Source organism: Mustela erminea, chromosome 8 (genome assembly GCF_009829155.1).
Source record: "Mustela erminea isolate mMusErm1 chromosome 8, mMusErm1.Pri, whole genome shotgun sequence".
NCBI classification, from domain to species: domain Eukaryota; kingdom Metazoa; phylum Chordata; class Mammalia; order Carnivora; family Mustelidae; genus Mustela; species Mustela erminea.
The window spans coordinates 20,478,928-20,495,974 of record NC_045621.1 but is presented as its reverse complement, the minus strand read 5'-3'; the positions used below and the strand labels follow the sequence as shown (position 1 = coordinate 20,495,974).

Sequence of the window (17,047 nt, the reverse complement as noted above, 5' to 3'; positions counted from 1 at the left end):
TCTAGCTTCTAGGGGCTGCCCCATTCCACAGCTTATGGCTCTGGATCGCTCCAACCTCTGCCTCTGTGTCCCATCTCCCTAACTCTGACACTCATACCTCCTTTTTCACTTATAAGGACCTACATAATGACAATGATCCCACTTGGATAATTCAGAGTAATATCCCCCTTCAAAGATTCCTACCTTATTCCCTCAGGCAAAATCCCTTTTGCCACATAAGGTAACCTATTCACAGGTTCTAGAAATTAGAATAAAGACCTCTTGGGGAGACATTATTCTGTCTACCACCATGACCTACTCATCACCCACACCCCTATGAATGCATATTCATTTCCAGAAATAAAACAAAACCTGGGAAAAGATACCACGAAGATAAAGCACCTGTCTTACTTTGTTCACCTTCTACCTTTGTTCAAAACCGCACAGATCTGTAACCTGGTTTATACACCTGCAATGGCCTGAAATTTGTATTTAGAGAAGATTGCTGGGACATCATCTTCCCTATCAGAGGCATATAACCAGGTGATGGTTCACTCACCTCTTTCTGTTTCTTGCCCCGGAGAGCCACACTGCTGCTGCTGTTACTCTCCCGGAGGGAGTCCACGGTATCTCCGTAGAGTAGCTTGATGGCTCTGACCAGCCGAGCGCAGGAGCGGCTGTGGTGCAGGTAACAGTGAGGGTGGCAGTAGTCGACGTGGGTGCAGATGAAGCTCTGCTGATTGCACAGCAAGATCATGACCTGGAACACACATGTTCCTGAGACTCAACCAAGCCATCAGCGTTGAAACCACGGTGAGTCACTGAGTCCCTCAGGAAAGCAAAGGGTTACAACTCTTTATGTACTTGGCCTCTTGGCTCTCTCCATTCACACTTGACAGAAAGAGATTTTTGAAACAAGAAAGGTTAAGTGACCTCGAAAATTTAAACCAATTACAGTGGAGCATTATGATTTCCCAACAGTTTCAAATGAAGATTCTAAACTTAAAACAACCTTATTTTTGCAGCTTGTGTGTTGTGGAAGGAGTCAGGTAGAAGAGCAGCGACTGGTGAGAAATTCTCTGCCAAAGGATTTGGCTAGCCTTTGACAGTCCTGGGATATCTTTAACTCCAGCCAACCCATGTGGAATTGAAAACACTTCTGCATCTTCTACCTTGGCCTATAACCTTCAGCTGAGCCTGAACCTGACTACAGAGCTTCATTTCCCCTCTCTACAAATTAATTTTTCTCCAGATTTTCAGCCAGTCTAGCTCTTGGAGTTCGATATGGCTCAAATCCTCCCATCACCTAGATTTCCCGAGTGGGATTCAAGAACTCAGTTGTTTTAGAGTATAGGTTCTTTTAAGATAAGGAATGAAGACCTTTGAGTTTGTAACTTCTGAAGTTGCCCTCCAAAAAAGGCAATAGTATTCTAGTGTCCACAAGGCTAATTAAATATCCATAGAGTAATCTTCTGAATGCATCCATCCTTCATGAAACCAGTACCTACCCCAACAGCTAAACTGTGAGAGACTATGTGCCATACTGGATGGAGAACATAAAGTAATTCTACGTGGACAAGGCCAATCAAACCTATTACGCAGGGCTGCCACATATTTCCTCAAGAATAAGAGGACCTATTTACTCTGAGACAAAGAAAAATAACAATAATAATCAACTCTATACTCTGTCAAACTCAGATAACAATATCTCACACTCTTCAAAGTTAAAAAAAAAAATAGGTGTGGTCTGAGCAGAACATCCAGATCTCTCTTGAGATTCAGTGAACATCCCTGCTCTTCCTGTATATACTGATGTAAGGGAGGGTACATATAAGAACCGTAAGGTTTCCCTTGTTTTTCTCATATCTGGCTGATAAAGAGAAATACTGAGAAAACTTAGCAACAATAACCAAAGCCAAATAAACACACAAATGACCATATGATCAGACTTTAGTTTACAAAGATTCTGATTTGGTACAGTATCTGGGGTGGAGGTAACCTAGAAATCTGTAATTTTAAAAATTATGCACAGGGATGTCTGTTAGGTAGATTTCTAAGATGCTCCCCAATGATCCCACCTTCTGGTATTAATGCCTTTGTGAAACCACCTCTTGTTGAGTATGGGCTGCCCTAGTGACTTACTTCTAACCAACAGAATGCAGCAAAGGTGAGGAGATGTTACTTCTGTGATTAGATTGCATAAGACGCTGACTTCTTTCTTGTTACAAGACTCTCTTTTATTGGGTTTGCCATGTTGGAAAGGTTCACAGAGCAAAGAAATAAGGATGGCCTCAGGCCAATAACCAGCTAGAAATTGAGGCCCTCAGTCTAACGGTTCTTGAGTAACTGAGATTCTACCAACAATCACACAAGCTTGAAAGCAAATTCTTTCCCAGTCAAGCTTTCAGATAAGACCCCAGTTCTGGCTAGTACTTTGGTGTCTTGTGAGAGATCCTGAAGCAGAGGGCCTAGCTAAACTGTTCCAGGATTCCTGAGCCATAGAAACTATGAGTTAATAAATGTGTTTTATTTAACATACACACAACTATATTAATATATGTATTTGAATATATTTATTTGATGTATAATTGCATTTAACCCAGGCGATCGGGACTTGAAAGACAAGATGTGGAAAGGGTGTTAACTGATGTAAGCACAGTGTGGGTACATGCCACATTTCTCTTTCAGGCATAAGCAGTCAAGGGGGCAGGCAAAGCTTTAGGCGATTTCATGAGAACTGGAAGATCAAAGTTGGAGTTCAGAATTGCCAACGGGAAGAACTGAGTGGACAGTAGAGAAGGGAAGTTTGGAGAAATGAGACTTGGCACTTGCCTTCTAGGCATTTGTTGATTGAGTAACTAAGTAGTCAAGCAGAAACCAGCTGACAAGCAGAATGGAGATTTTGGCAGTTTCACTGTGATGAGGAAGTAAAATTGGAGTTTCTGACCCATCAAGACTGGGGGCACACCCAAACTCTCACTGGGAACCTTGGAATGCTTCAACTGGGAGGTGTGTGTTGGGAGGGTGGGAGGTGGCTGTTGGGAGGTGGATAGCAATACATCTAGTCAAGTCAACTTCGTCCTTATAGGACTGCGGTGATCTTTACTATCTGCCAAAGTATAGGGTGAATCCTCTCTGGAGGGAGATAGCATCATTGGGAACCTCTATAATCCCATGTTTTGTTTTGTTAATTAATAGTCTTTGTTTTAGAGCAGTTTTAGGTTTATAGCAAAATTGAGCAGACTGTACAGAGAGCTCCCAAACACCCCTTGCCTCCACACATGCACAGCAGCCTTCACTATCAACATCTTTCCATCAGAGTGGTACGTTTATTATAATCCATGAATCTACATAGAAATGTCACTATCATCCAAAGGGCTTAGTTTACATTAGAGTTAGCTCTTGGTGCTGTACATTCTATGAGTCTTGACAAATGTATAATGGCATGTATCCATCATTGTGCTTCTACAATTTTTCACCCACCATACCTGGTAGTCAATGAAATCACTAGGCATATTAAGGAACAAACTAAAAGAATATAATAGATTCATATATTGGAGTTAGCAGTTATGGATTTTTAAATATGTATGATCAAAATGAAAATTAAAGAATATTGTAACTGAATGGTAATGAACATAGGATGTATCAAATGCATGATACAACTAAATTTCCTAAGGAACATCTATAGTTTTATATATAATATAAATCTTGATGTAGTATCTATATCAAGAAATTAGGGAAAGAATATATGTTAAACTCAAAGAAAGTAGAAGGAATTAATAAAGGTAATAGGAGAAATTAACAAAACAGAAATCAAATATTCCCTGAATGACAAACCAAAAGCTGATTTTCTGGTTAATAAAACTGAGGTACTTCTGGCAAGACTGATTTAAAAAAAGAAAGAAAGAAAAGCTATAACCCATGAATACTGGGAATAATAAAGGTACATCATTGTAGATCTTACAGAACTTAAAAGGATTTTAAGAGAACATTATAAACACCTTTTTGCTAAAAAATATAAATATTTGGATTAAATTAACAAATTCCTAGAGGAAAAAAATAGATTGCTCAAACTGCTCCCAGAAGAAATAGAAAATCTGAATGGTCTGAATCATATTACATACGTTGAATTTATAATAAAAATCATCCTACAAAGAAACATTTAGATCAAGATTTCTACTTAAAGAAACAACATTGGCTTACACAAATACTTCAAGGAAAACTAAAAAGCATTACTAAAGGAAATCTAAAAGGTGGGACATAAATTAATAGAGGGACCGACCACTTTATACATTAGAAGATTCAATATAATAAAGATCTCAATTCCTCAATATTAAATGATGCTTATATTCAATATAAGGCTGATTTAAAAGCTTTTTAATAGAAATTGGTAGGTGAGGGCATCTGGGTGACTCAGTCAGTTAAGCATTTAACTGGATGTTGGCTCAGATCATTATCTCAGGGTCATGAGATCGAGCCCTACACTTGGCTCCTTGCTAAGTATGGAGCCTGCTTAAGATTCTCTTTCTCTCTCTCCCTCTGCTCCCCACCTCCTGCTCACTTGTGTTCTCTCTCTCTAAAAAAAAAAAAAAAAAAAAAGAAAGAAAGAAAGAAAGAAAGAAAATTACCAGGTGACTTTAAATGGAAGTAAATATGGCCAAGAATAGACCAAGCCACCTTGAGGAAGAACAAAGTTGGAGAATTTGCCCTTATATGAACCAAAAAAATCACAACATAACACAGTTTATAACATAAGATATCAATTATATGCATTTCAAAAACAGACAAAACTAATCTATGATGTTAGAAGTTAGGATGGTGGTTACTGTTAGAAGAAGGTAGTGACTATTAGAGGGCATGTGTAGGGCTTCTAAGGTATGATAATGTTCTTGAACTGCTGGTGGTTACACAGAACATCACTTTGTGAAAAATTTTTGAGCTGTATACATAGGTTTTCTATGCTTTTCAAGATGTAGGTTGAACTTCACTAAAGAGTTTACTTTAAAAACAGCCTCAGAGACTCTCAAAATTAAGTTCTGGGGGTCAGCCAGTTGTGAAGACACAGCACTGTAAACTCTGAGGAGGGTCTTCTACCAGCCAGCCCTTACCTGACCCTACCAGGAAGTCAGGTGAAAATGAGAGGAGATGGCAAAGAACATACCTAAGATGGGTAACAGTGCAGGCTGTACTCTGCTAGGTGTGAATCTGATGTTATGTTTCCTTAAATTTCTCATTCTTTCCTCATGCCCAGCCCAAACCTTCAACTCTAATCCATGCCCAAAGTTTCCCTGAAATCCCGTCCTGCCTATGACCTCTGAAGAACCCTTTGAGGTGTAGCCTTTGTTGTCTTAAGATCTCCATGTTCTGGTTTACAATGAGATCTATACAGACACAAGGCTGACGCTATGACCTTGCTCTTAGCATTTGTGGTAACCTGTAGAAAATTGATGGTGATGCTTCTTCTGTGGTACCTAGGCTGTCTTGGTCACCAATCTGACCTGACCCCTCAGGGTTTTCCCTGATTTACATTGACCTACAAGCCATCCATAACAAAGAGACTTTGGTTTTAGTTAAGCTTAAACTGGGGGGAGGAGTCAAGATGGCGGAGAAGTAGCAGGCTGAGACTACTTCAGCTAGCAGGAGATCAGCTAGATAGCTTATCTAAAGATTGCAAACACCTGCAAATCCATCGGCAGATCGAAGAGAAGAATAACAGCAATTCTGGAAAGAGAAAAACAACCACTTTCTGAAAGGTAGGACTGGCGGAGACGTGAATCCAAAGCGATGGGAAGATAGACCCCGGGGGGAGGGGCTGGCTCCTGGCAAGCGGCGGAGCAATGGAGCACAAAATCAGAACTTTTAAAAGTCTGTTCCACTGAGGTACATCACTCCAGAGGCTAAATCGGGGCGAAGCCCATGCAGGGTCAGCGTGGCCTCAGGTCCCGCAGGGTCACAGAAGGATCGGGGGTGTCTGAGTGTCGCAGAGCTTGTGGGTATTGGAATGGGAAAACCGGCTACAGAGACAGAGCCAACAGTAAGCTCGCAGCTCGGGGTTACCTTGAACCAGCCATAGGCTCAGTGAGCTCGGAGCATGGCCGGAGGTCAGGCAGATGGGAGTAACTGGGCGCTGTTCTCTGAGGGCGCACTGAGGAGTGGGGCCCTGGGCTTTCGGCTCCTCCCGGCCGGAGACCAGGAGGTCGCAATTTGTATTCCCGTCCTCCGGAACTCTAAGGAAAGCGCTCAGGGAACAAAAGCTCCTGAAAGCAAACCCAAGAGGATTACTCAGCCTGGCCCCTGGTAAGGGCGGTGCAATTCCGCCTGGGGCAAAGACACTTGAGAATCACTACACCAGGCCCCTCCCCCAGAAGATCAACAAGAAATCCAGCCAAGACCAAGTTCACCTACCAAGGAGTGCGGCTTCAATACCAAGGAGAGCAGCAGAATTCCAGAGGAGGAGAAAGCAAAGCACGGAACTCATGGCTTTCTGCCTGTGATTTTTTTTAGTCTTGCATTAATTTAATTTTTTTCTTTTTAATTTTTTTTTTCTCGCCTTCTGGTAAAAATTTTTTTTTTAACTTTTACCCTTTTCTTTTTTAACGTTTTTTAACTAGTTTATCTAATATATATATTTCTTCTTTTTTATATTTTTCTTTATTCGTTTTCTTTTTTTTAATTCTTTTCTTTTCTTTTTTTTTTCTTTCTTCCTTTTTGAACCTCTTTTTATCCCCTTTCTCCCCCCTCACAATTTGGGATCTCTTCTGATTTGGCTAAAGCATATTTTCCTGGGGTTGTTGCCACCCTTTTAGTATTTTACTTGCTCCTTCATATACTCTTATCTGGATAAAATGACAAGATGGAAAAATTCACCACAAAAAAAAGAACAAGAGGCAGTACCGAAGGCTAGGGACCTAATCAATACAGACATTGGTAATATGTCAGATCTAGAGTTCAGAATGACAACTCTCAAGGTTCTAGCCGGGCTTGAAAAAGGCATGGATGATATTAGAGAAACCCTCTCGGGAGATATAAAAGCCCTTTCTGGAGAAATAAAAGAACTAAAATCTAACCAAGTTGAAATCAAAAAAGCTATTAATGAGGTGCAATCAAAAATGGAGGCTCTCACTGCTAGGAGGCAGAAGAAAGAATTAATGATATAGAAGACCAAATGACAGAGAATAAAGAAGCTGAGCAAAAGAGGGACAAACAGCTACTGGACCACGAGGGGAGAATTCGAGAGATAAGTGACACCATAAGACAAAACAACATTAGAATAATTGGGATTCCAGAAGAAGAAAGAGAGAGGGGAGCAGAATGTATACTGGAGAGAATTATTGAGGAGAATTTTCCCAATATGGCAAAGGGAACGAGCATCAAAATTCAGGAGGTTCAGAGAACGCCCCTCAAAATCAATAAGAATAGGCCCACACCCCGTTACATAATAGTAAAATTTACAAGTCTCAGTGACAAAGAGAAAATCCTGAAAGCAGCCCGGGAAAAGAAGTCTGTAACATACAATGGTAAAAATATTAGATTGGCAGCTGACTTATCCACAGAGACCTGGCAGGCCAGAAAGAGCTGGCATGATATTTTCAGAGCACTAAACGAGAAAAACATGCAGCCAAGAATACTATATCCAGCTAGGCTATCATTGAAAATAGAAGGAGAGATTAAAAGCTTCCAGGACAAACAAAAACTGAAAGAATTTGCAAACACCAAACCAGCTCTACAGGAAATATTGAAAGGGGTCCTCTAAGCAAAGAGAGAGCCTACAAGTGGTAGATCAGAAAGGAACAGAAACCATATACAGTAACAGTCACCTTACAGGCAATACAATGTCACTAAATTCATATCTCTCAATAGTTACCCTGAATGTTAATGGGCTAAATGTCCCTGTCAAAAGACACAGGGTATCAGAATGGATAAAAAAACAAAACCCATCTATATGTTGCCTCCAAGAAACTCATTTTAAGCCCGAAGACACCTCCAGATTTAAAGTGAGGGGGTGGAAAAGAATTTACCATGCTAATGGACATCAGAAGAAAGCAGGAGTGGCAATCCTTATATCAGATCAATTAGATTTTAAGCCAAAGACTATAATAAGAGATGAGGAAGGACACTATATCATACTCAAAGGGTCTGTCCAACAAGAAGATCTAACAATTTTAAATATCTATGCCCCCAACATGGGAGCAGCCAACTATATAAACCAATTAATAACAAAATCAAAGAAACACATCAACAATAATACAATAATAGTAGGGGACTTTAACACTCCCCTCACTGAAGTGGACAGATCATCCAAGCAAAAGATCAGCAAGGAAATAAAGGCCTTAAACAACACACTGGATCAGATGGACATCACAGATATATTCAGAACATTTCATCCCAAAGCAACAGAATACACATTCTTCTCTAGTGCACATGGAACATTCTCCAGAATAGATCACATCCTCGGTCCTAAATCAGGACTCAACCGGTATCAAAAGATTGGGATCATTCCCTGCATATTTTCAGAACACAATGCTCTAAAGCTAGAACTCAACCACAAAAGGAAGTTTGGAAAGAACCCAAATACATGGAGACTAAACAGCATCCTTCTAAAGAATGAATGGGTCAACCAGGAAATTAAAGAAGAATTGAAAAAAATCATGGAAACAAATGATAATGAAAATACAACGGTTCAAAATCTGTGGGACCCAACAAAGCAGTCTTGAGAGGAAAATATATAGCGGTACAAGCCTTTCTCAAGAACAAGAAAGGTCTCAGGTACACAACCTAACCCTACACCTAAAGGAGCTGGAGAAAGAACAAGAAAGAAACCCTAAGCCCAGCAGGAGAAGAGAAATCATAAAGATCAGAGCAGAAATCAATGAAATAGAAACCAAAAAAACAATAGAGTAAATCAACGAAACTAGGAGCTGGTTCTTTGAAAGAATTAATAAAATTGATAAACCCCTGGCCCGACTTATCAAAAAGAAAAGAGAAAGGACCCAAATAAATAAAATCATGAATGAAAGAGGAGAGATCACAACTAACACCAAATAAATGCAAACTATTATAAGAACATATATGAGCAACTCTACGCCAACAAATTTGACAATCTGGAAGAAATGGATGCATTCCTAGAAACATATAAACTACCACAACTGAACCAGGAAGAAATAGAAAGCCTGAACAGACCCATAACCAGTAAGGATATTGAAACAGTCATTAAAAATCTCCAAACAAACAAAAGCCCAGGGCCAGACGGCTTCCCCGGGGGAATTCTACCAAACATTTAAAGAAGAACTAATTCCTATTCTCCTGAAACTGTTCCAAAAAATAGAAATGGAAGGAAAACTTCCAAACTCATTTTATGAGGCCAGCATCACCTTGATCCCAAAACCAGACAAGGATCCCATCAAAAAAGAGAGCTATAGACCAATATCCTTGATGAACAGAGACGCGAAAATTCTCACCAAAATACTAGCCAATAGGATTCAACAGTACATTAAAAGGATTATTCACCACGACCAAGTGGGATTTATTCCAGGGCTGCAAGGTTGGTTCAACATCTGCAAATCAGTCAATGTGATACAACACATCAATAAAAGAAAGAACAAGAACCATATGATACTCTCAATAGATGCTGAAAAAGCATTTGACAAAGTACAGCATCCCTTCCTGATCAAAACTCTTCTAGAGGGCACATACCTCAATATCATCAAAGCCATCTAGTTAAGCTTAAACTGAATACAATCCAACAGAATACCAATCCTGTGAGAATTCAGAGGTTCAGCTGAAGTAGACGCCTATGGCCGGCCTTTCTTTCTTTCTTTCTTTCTTTCTTTCTTTCTTTCTTTCTTTCTTTCTTTCTTTCTTTCTTTCTTTTTTCTTTCTTTCTTTCTTTTTTAAGATTATTTATTTATTTATTTGACAGAGAGAGAGAGATAGAGAGAGAGAGAGATATCACAAGTAGGCAGAGAGGCAGGCAGAGAGGGAGGGGGAAGCAGGCTCCCACTGAGTAGAGAGCCCGATGTGGGATTTGATTCCAGGACCCCAATATCATGACCTGTGCCAAAGGCAGAGGCCCAGCCCACTGAGCCACCCAGGCGCCCTGCCTACAGTTTTTCTTAGGGGCTAAATTGGATTGATGGTTTTTGTATACTCTTTTGTCCTCACTCCAGTGATTTTCTCAGTGCCAAAAGAAATTGATCTCAGGTCTTTCTGAGATTCCTACTTACATGAAGCCATGACATGCTCCTGTGGTAATTTTCTTCTGTGCCAGCAGTACTCATTCCCTCTGGCTCGATGCTGGGCTCACTTGCACTCCAAGGACTCCCTTCTTCAAAAGAAAAATGCCAAGAAAGGTTATATTGTTTGGTTTCCCTGGAGTGTATGTTGGTATGGTAGAGTTGCCCATGCTTTTGAATCCTAGGGCAGACTACCATGGCCCAGTGTGTTAACAGGGCATAGCATTGATTTTAGTGGAGGAATGTTAATAGGAGCTGTTCCCTTCACCACCAGATGAACAGGCAATTGCAAAGACATTTATGATCTCTGTTATGGTGGCTTCCATTTTGAGACATGGGAGCCAAGAAGAAACAGAGTCAAGTCCTTGAATTGCTGAGATGAGCAAGTTATCAATTACGTGTGCCCAAATCCACTTCAGACTGCCCAGACCTTGCAGGTGTAGTTAAGTAGGGACACCAAGCAACTTGCAGTGGCCGTAACCATACTGCTGTCTCTTCTGCTGTTGTGACTAAGGCTAGTGTCATGCTCTCAACAACCCCTAAGTTCGCCATCAGAGCTAGATTAAAAAAAAAAAAAAAAAAAGGATGCTTTCTCAGAAAAAGAAAAAAAATACCAACTAAGGGAATTTATAAGCAACTGTGGTCAATTGTGGACAATCCTTGACAATCTTTTTGTCTAAACTCTTCTCTGTGGAAAAGTCTGGAGACATCTTTCTCAGGAATTCACTACATTATCTACCATACAAGAAAGCTTTGCCCTCAAATCTAAAAGCTTTCCTGGTCATGTCTGTGACAAAACCATGCCTCTGGGCTGCCTATTTTGATTCATCTGGTCAAGCTGAACTAACCAATTCAAATAATTAATTGAAATATTTTCCCCCAAAACTAACTGTTGACATTCTTACAACTTCAGACCTGCAACAAAAGAAGTCACGGGTTTTTTTTTTTTTTCCTATTCTCTCCCAAAATAACCTGAACCTTACCTAATGCATAAATTAGATATTTTCAAAGGTGAGGGTGGATAGGTGTAGAAATACTTCCCATTTTAGACTCTCTTTAATTAGATATACTTAGCTTCTATTTCCGTAGACTTGATTGATAATTTATCTGCATTTACTGACTGACTTCTGAAACAATTTGCCAAGAAGGGAGACTTTTCTATTTTGCTCCTCACACAGGCACAGAAGGGCAAAGAAAATGTACTTTAACTTCTCCCTGGTAGCTAAGTTCTAGGCAGCTGGTGAGTCCTGTTGGCATACTTTCATACTCTTTTTCTTGCTAGTAAGATGACCATTAGACTCATCAGGCTAACACTTAGAGATTCAAGAGTCTCTTTGGATCCTACAGGGATAGCCTTCACTTCCAGTGCTTTGATAGTATACAGAGCTCATCCTCAGGTACTTAACATACTTTATCATTAACCCTTAATTCATCTTTAGAGCATCTTTTCAGGGTAGGCGAGGAAGAAATAGAATTATTCCCACTGAATAGTTGGAGAAAACAAACCCTTGAGACATTAACTGACTTCCCGAAGGTCACTGTCAGGTCTCATCATCCATCTTTCCTCTCTGAGACTTTTGTTCTTTTTACTGTGAAAGAGATTTTAGAACACAGAGGACCTTTAGCTAGCTGCCCTCACGGGAATTTCTACATTTTGCTCTCCAGGCCCTCATCACAAGAATGGATGCACAAACATCTGGATTTCAAAAAACTGTCTTGCTGTTTCAGTGTTTTCTTTCCCTAATGTAAACTCTCTCTCCTCACTCCTCAAACTGTGGCCCTTGAAACAGCAGCTTTAGCTTCACCAGAAAACTTCTCAGAGGCTCCCACCCCAGACCTTGCCCAATTAGAATGTGCATCTTGACAAAATTGCAGATGACCTGTGCGTGTGTGTGTGTGTTAAGGTTTAAGCTCTAATATCTAGCATCCTTTAAGCCCTGCTCTAAAGGATGGTATGGTTTGCAGACTGAATGTGTGGTCTAGCCTGTGTCTCTGCTCTTCAGCTCCTGATGTGTAAGAAAATGGGCTTCAGCCCTTTCGAGACTCGGGCCCTGTCTTCCTACCCCCCACGTCCCTGTGCACCCCACTCCTCTGTGTTACCTATGTCAGTGACAGTGTCCCTGCTCTGGGACAGCTGCAGCTCCTCAGCCTCGGACTCTGAGTCCTGCCGTGGTAACTTGCTGCTCTTTAAGCTGCCGACCCGGCGAATGCTGGATAAGGAACCCCCCTTCTTCACCTGGAAACTGCGGGTTCCTTTAATCTGGAGCAGGCGGGAACCTCCTATCCTGATCTTCCTGCTGGGAACTGTATTGAAAGAATAAAATAGGGCTTTTTCCCCTTAGGTTTCCCCAGCCAGTGTTAGATCCAAGCTCTCCCCAACTTGTCCCTGAACAGCCTCTTCTCTGCTGGCCGGGATGAGCAGCATGTCTGGACAAGGAGACTCTCCCCAGCCCCCCGCCGGGCAGCTTTGTTAGGCAGGCAGTATGCTGGGTCCACCAGGAAGGGCTGGTACAGCTTCATTCTTGGACACATAGCTCATCAGTGCTGGGAACAACCTGCTCTCTTTCCGGCCCAGGGTTCACAAGCATGAGTGTGCCCTTGCAGCAGCATGATCTCGGACTGTTAATACATTCATATAACATCATTCCTTGATTCAACAGAACCACAAACCATTTGTTTTTGTCTTTCTTTTGAAATGGGACTTGCAGAATTATGGGAATTATGCAAACCCCTTCCTGTAAACCCCTTCATTTTGGAATACCTCATTAAGGAAATAAAAACAAGAGGCGCTTCTCTCTCCAACAGTCAGCAGTGGGTTCCGCTCAGCTCCTCAGCAATGGCACTAAAGGATCTGTTTTCACTGGTGGGCTTTGGGTGAACATGAGTGTGAAACAGTTCCATTTTCAGTGCACCTAGTGATGTCAGAGCATCCTTCTTTCAGGCAAAAGGCTGGGTGGGATGTGAGTCCAAATGTTGCAACACCCTGAGCCAACCTTACAGTCTATATGTACCATGAAGAACATGCATTATTCATCTTTAGTGTTCTGGAAAAAACAGTCATCAGTGAGGAAAATAAAAGGGTAAAAGAAACATGTTTAAACTTGAAACCTACTTTTTTTTTTTCCAAAAGCATCTTTATTTCCCATAGTCATTTACACTCCTACATCCTCTTCCTTTGGAGACTTGGTGTTGTCACACATTGATTTGGTAGGCCAGGATATAAAAAATTTTCAGAGCTTAGTCGTTAAAAAGAAGGGGCCATTATTTTTTGTAAGATACTCTTCTTACCAGAACAAGACTTCTTGTGAATTATTTAAGGCGTGGATATTAATATTTTTAAAAGTTCCAATCAGGAAGATTGCATTTTAGTCTGGGTTTCTCACTCATAGGAGAGTATTTGAGAGAGGTGGTGCAGTGCTACAAGATGATAATTAAATGTATACTTTCAATGCCATATAAAGGAGCCCAGAAGGATTCCTGTTGAGTAATGTGCAAGGCTTAATCTCTGATTTACTCTTGTGATTGGAAAAGCTTAAAATCATCACCAAGGAGCTGGTGAAGGCCTTGGGGAGCTCCCTGAACACATCTGGACAGAATTTTACATCTGGATAGAAATTCTTGCAGCCCGGCCAGATAAATTCCACAAAGACTATAGACTATCGTGCTCCATTTTAATTATAGCACAAAATTCAGCTGCTGCATTTTTCAATATTATTTTTAGGCTTAGATGAGGCTTTAATGACCTACCTGATATACATTTGAAATAGGATATTATCATTTTTTTAAGGACTACTAATGCAATCTTATGTCTAGATAGATTGGGAAATAGAAAAAAAGTTTGAGAGATTTCTTCTTTTTTCTTTTTTCCTTTTTTTTAAAAACAGATACTCGCTTGGTGAGTGCTATGAAGTGTGTAAACCTGGCGATTCACAGACCTATACACCTGGGGATAAAAATACATTATATGTTTATAAAAAATTTAAAAAAATTTAAAAGAAAAGAACAGATACTCTCTTTTACTCTTTGCCTGATTTCATGATACCTTTAACCATAAAAATTTGGGAAAGTAACCCCAAATTAATGTGACTTGAATGAAATTTGATTTTGAGAACCTATTCTACTACCAAAGATAATTGGACATATCCTGCCGGGCTAAAATCAGTGTTCAGAATTATGACATTGATTATTTACAAAAGACACAGCAGTTAGAAATCAGATTTGATTTTGCACCTAAAAACCTGAAAACCAGCATTAAGTGTCAGCTTCTACCTCCATGACAACATGAAATACAAAAAGTGAATACAGTATGAACATGAAACGAATACATCTAAATTGGATAAAACATCTTTTTCCCTTTTCTCTCACCTCACATTGTCTCCATTAGCAAGTCCTGCTAGCTCGACGCTTCGAAATTTTCTAGGATTTTGAAAGCCCCATTACTTATTCCCTAGACTCGTGTAACTGCCTCAGAGCACTTGCTTACTCCTACTCCCACAGCTTGACTCACCTTTTCAATACATAAATCATAAATACGTGTATTACCTCACCTTTCTAGTCAAAACCCACCAACAACACTCAGACATACACAGAATTAAATTTCTAACCGTAGCTACAGATCCTATCTATTTGCTCTTTGCCTACCTATCTGACCCCATTTCCTGCTGGTCTTCCACGTCATTCTGCTGCCAGTGTGTTGGCCTCTTTGCCCTTCTTGGAATGCTCCATGCTCATTCCTGCATCAGAGTCCAGTTCTCACTGTTGTGTCTGCTTGGAAGACTCCTCCCTCGGCACTCGGCATGCCTGGTCCCTTCACTTCATCTAGGTCTCTGCTCACTGCCACTTTTGGGGTCCTTCTCTGACTACATCCCTCCCATTCCAGGTCACTATCAACTCTCTGACATTCATTTGTTCTGCTTCTTATCATTTGTCTTTATTTGAAAGCCCAGTCTTTAACGTTACTCACTATCATGAACTATTAGCTAATAAAAGCTAAAATATATGTGGGAAATGTTTCTTCCTGTTCATCGATGGACTCTGGGAACCTGACCTGGCATATAGCAGGTGCTCAACAGATGATCATTGAATAATCAGACACATCTTGGTGTCTGTATTTTGGAATACCTGTCTTAGTTTGTTTTTGGAATGTAGGTAAAATGATGTGGCAGACCTTGCTTGGGGATTTTAGGCAGACATTTTTAGTTTAAGGATTATTTCACATTTGTTTTCCCTGGCAGAATCTGAATTGTCCTCAGGTTGTTTATTTCAAGAATAACATTTTTAGCTTTTATAAAAACAGATGGTATAAAATTTTAAATGAAATTTTAATAATCTCATTTAGGAGAGTCCCCCTGGCTTTAGCAGCTGGTATCAACTTATCAAAGGATTAAGGAATACTGAGGAATCTTCAAGAAGATTTTGGCCAACCAACAAAGGACATTTTATGAATATGTTCTCATTTTATTTATAGTTTCACCTTTCTGTTAATTTATTTCATATATTAACATAGCTGTTCTATGAGGAGAAAATATACTAAGCATTTCTGTTTTTGAACATCAAAGGAAATTTACATAAGTAATAGTCATGAAATTAAAGTGTTCCTAAAAATTGATTTGATGTTTTATTTTTTTAAATGGTGTAGGATTTACTCTGCTTCAAGTTTAACCATCTCTGTATCAGGAATTTTAATTTCAGCTACTTTAAGCAATAATTAGCATAATAACTTTGAATTGGCAAAAAAAATCCCCTTGGGATATGTTTAAAAATGTGATTTTTTCATATACAGTTAACGTTATCTGAAAAAGTAATAGTTGTAAAAATATTGACTTGACAATTCTTCATGCTCAGAAATTGTTAAGACTTGGCTAATAAGCTCTTGTTTCACCATGAATTCAATACAATAGAATGATTATTTGCATTTTAAAAATATTATGACAACAATCTGACCTTAAAATATTAAAAAATTTTTCCAGTGTACATCCATTCCTTAGAAGATCTTAAAGATTTTATATTTTCTCTATCTAGGGCTATTCCTTCCTGGAATCATTCATTCTTTCAGTTATCCAACATTAATTGAGTCCTTTTCTATAGGATACCAGAAAATACATAAATGCATTAAATTGTCTTTGACTCTTAACAAATGTACTTAAGTTCTTATAATCAAAATTTATTAGAAAAACATTGAAGGGCAGTGGGATTTAAGAACTAGTCATATCAGATAGAGAAGTTTACACTTTAAGGAGTCCTTGAAAGCAACTTAAAACTTGGTAATCTTTAACTTATATTTCGAATTTACCACATGGATTCTAGTCTACAGGCTCATGATATAAACAAATAGAGACAGAGCTGACAATTCTTTATTTTATACCAATTTTTAGGAGGTACTGTGTACCAGGTACTATGTTTATACGTGGCTTACATTATCTCAATGAAAGCTTCCAATATCACAGTACTGTAGGTGTCATTAACCTAATTTGAAAGAGGAGAAAACTGTGGCTTAGAAGGTAAGTAACTTGAACAAAGTCATACAACTGGTTGTTATAGCTTACCATTGTAAGATGTAGTTTTTTCACATTTATCACACATTGGAAATTGAGATTTGTCTTAAAATTGATGCCATCTTAGGATTACTAGTGCCAGAGAGCAGTTGTGACACATTTGTTATTGTTTCTGTCCATGTGAACATCTAAAGCATCAGCAACAAAATGTACAGAATGATGCCAGTGTCTTAGCTCCAAGGAGCCAAGTGGAAATTGGGTGAGGGAGTGTGCGAGGTGGTAAGTCAGATGTGTTTGGTTGGCAATGTTCTCAAAGCAGTGAGTGAGTATGAGGGTAGGCTA

General features: G+C 39.6%; 1 protein-coding gene across 13 annotated transcripts in view; it reads right to left on the bottom strand.

The window, feature by feature from the left end:
* Positions 1-17,047, bottom strand: part of UNC80 (unc-80 homolog, NALCN channel complex subunit) — a 228,312-nt gene that overhangs the window by 94,522 nt on the left and 116,743 nt on the right. For 10 of the 13 annotated variants that reach the window (XM_032354642.1, XM_032354650.1, XM_032354649.1 and 7 more), the window contains exons 27-29: positions 12,312-12,515; positions 10,203-10,303; positions 539-739 (exon numbers count right to left, since the gene is read on the bottom strand). In XM_032354642.1, coding sequence (XP_032210533.1) covers positions 539-739; positions 10,203-10,303; positions 12,312-12,515 — 506 coding nt within the window. The remainder of the gene's footprint in view (positions 1-538; positions 740-10,202; positions 10,304-12,311; positions 12,516-17,047) is intronic. The other 3 variants (XM_032354653.1, XM_032354654.1, XM_032354656.1) reach the window with 1 other exon arrangement.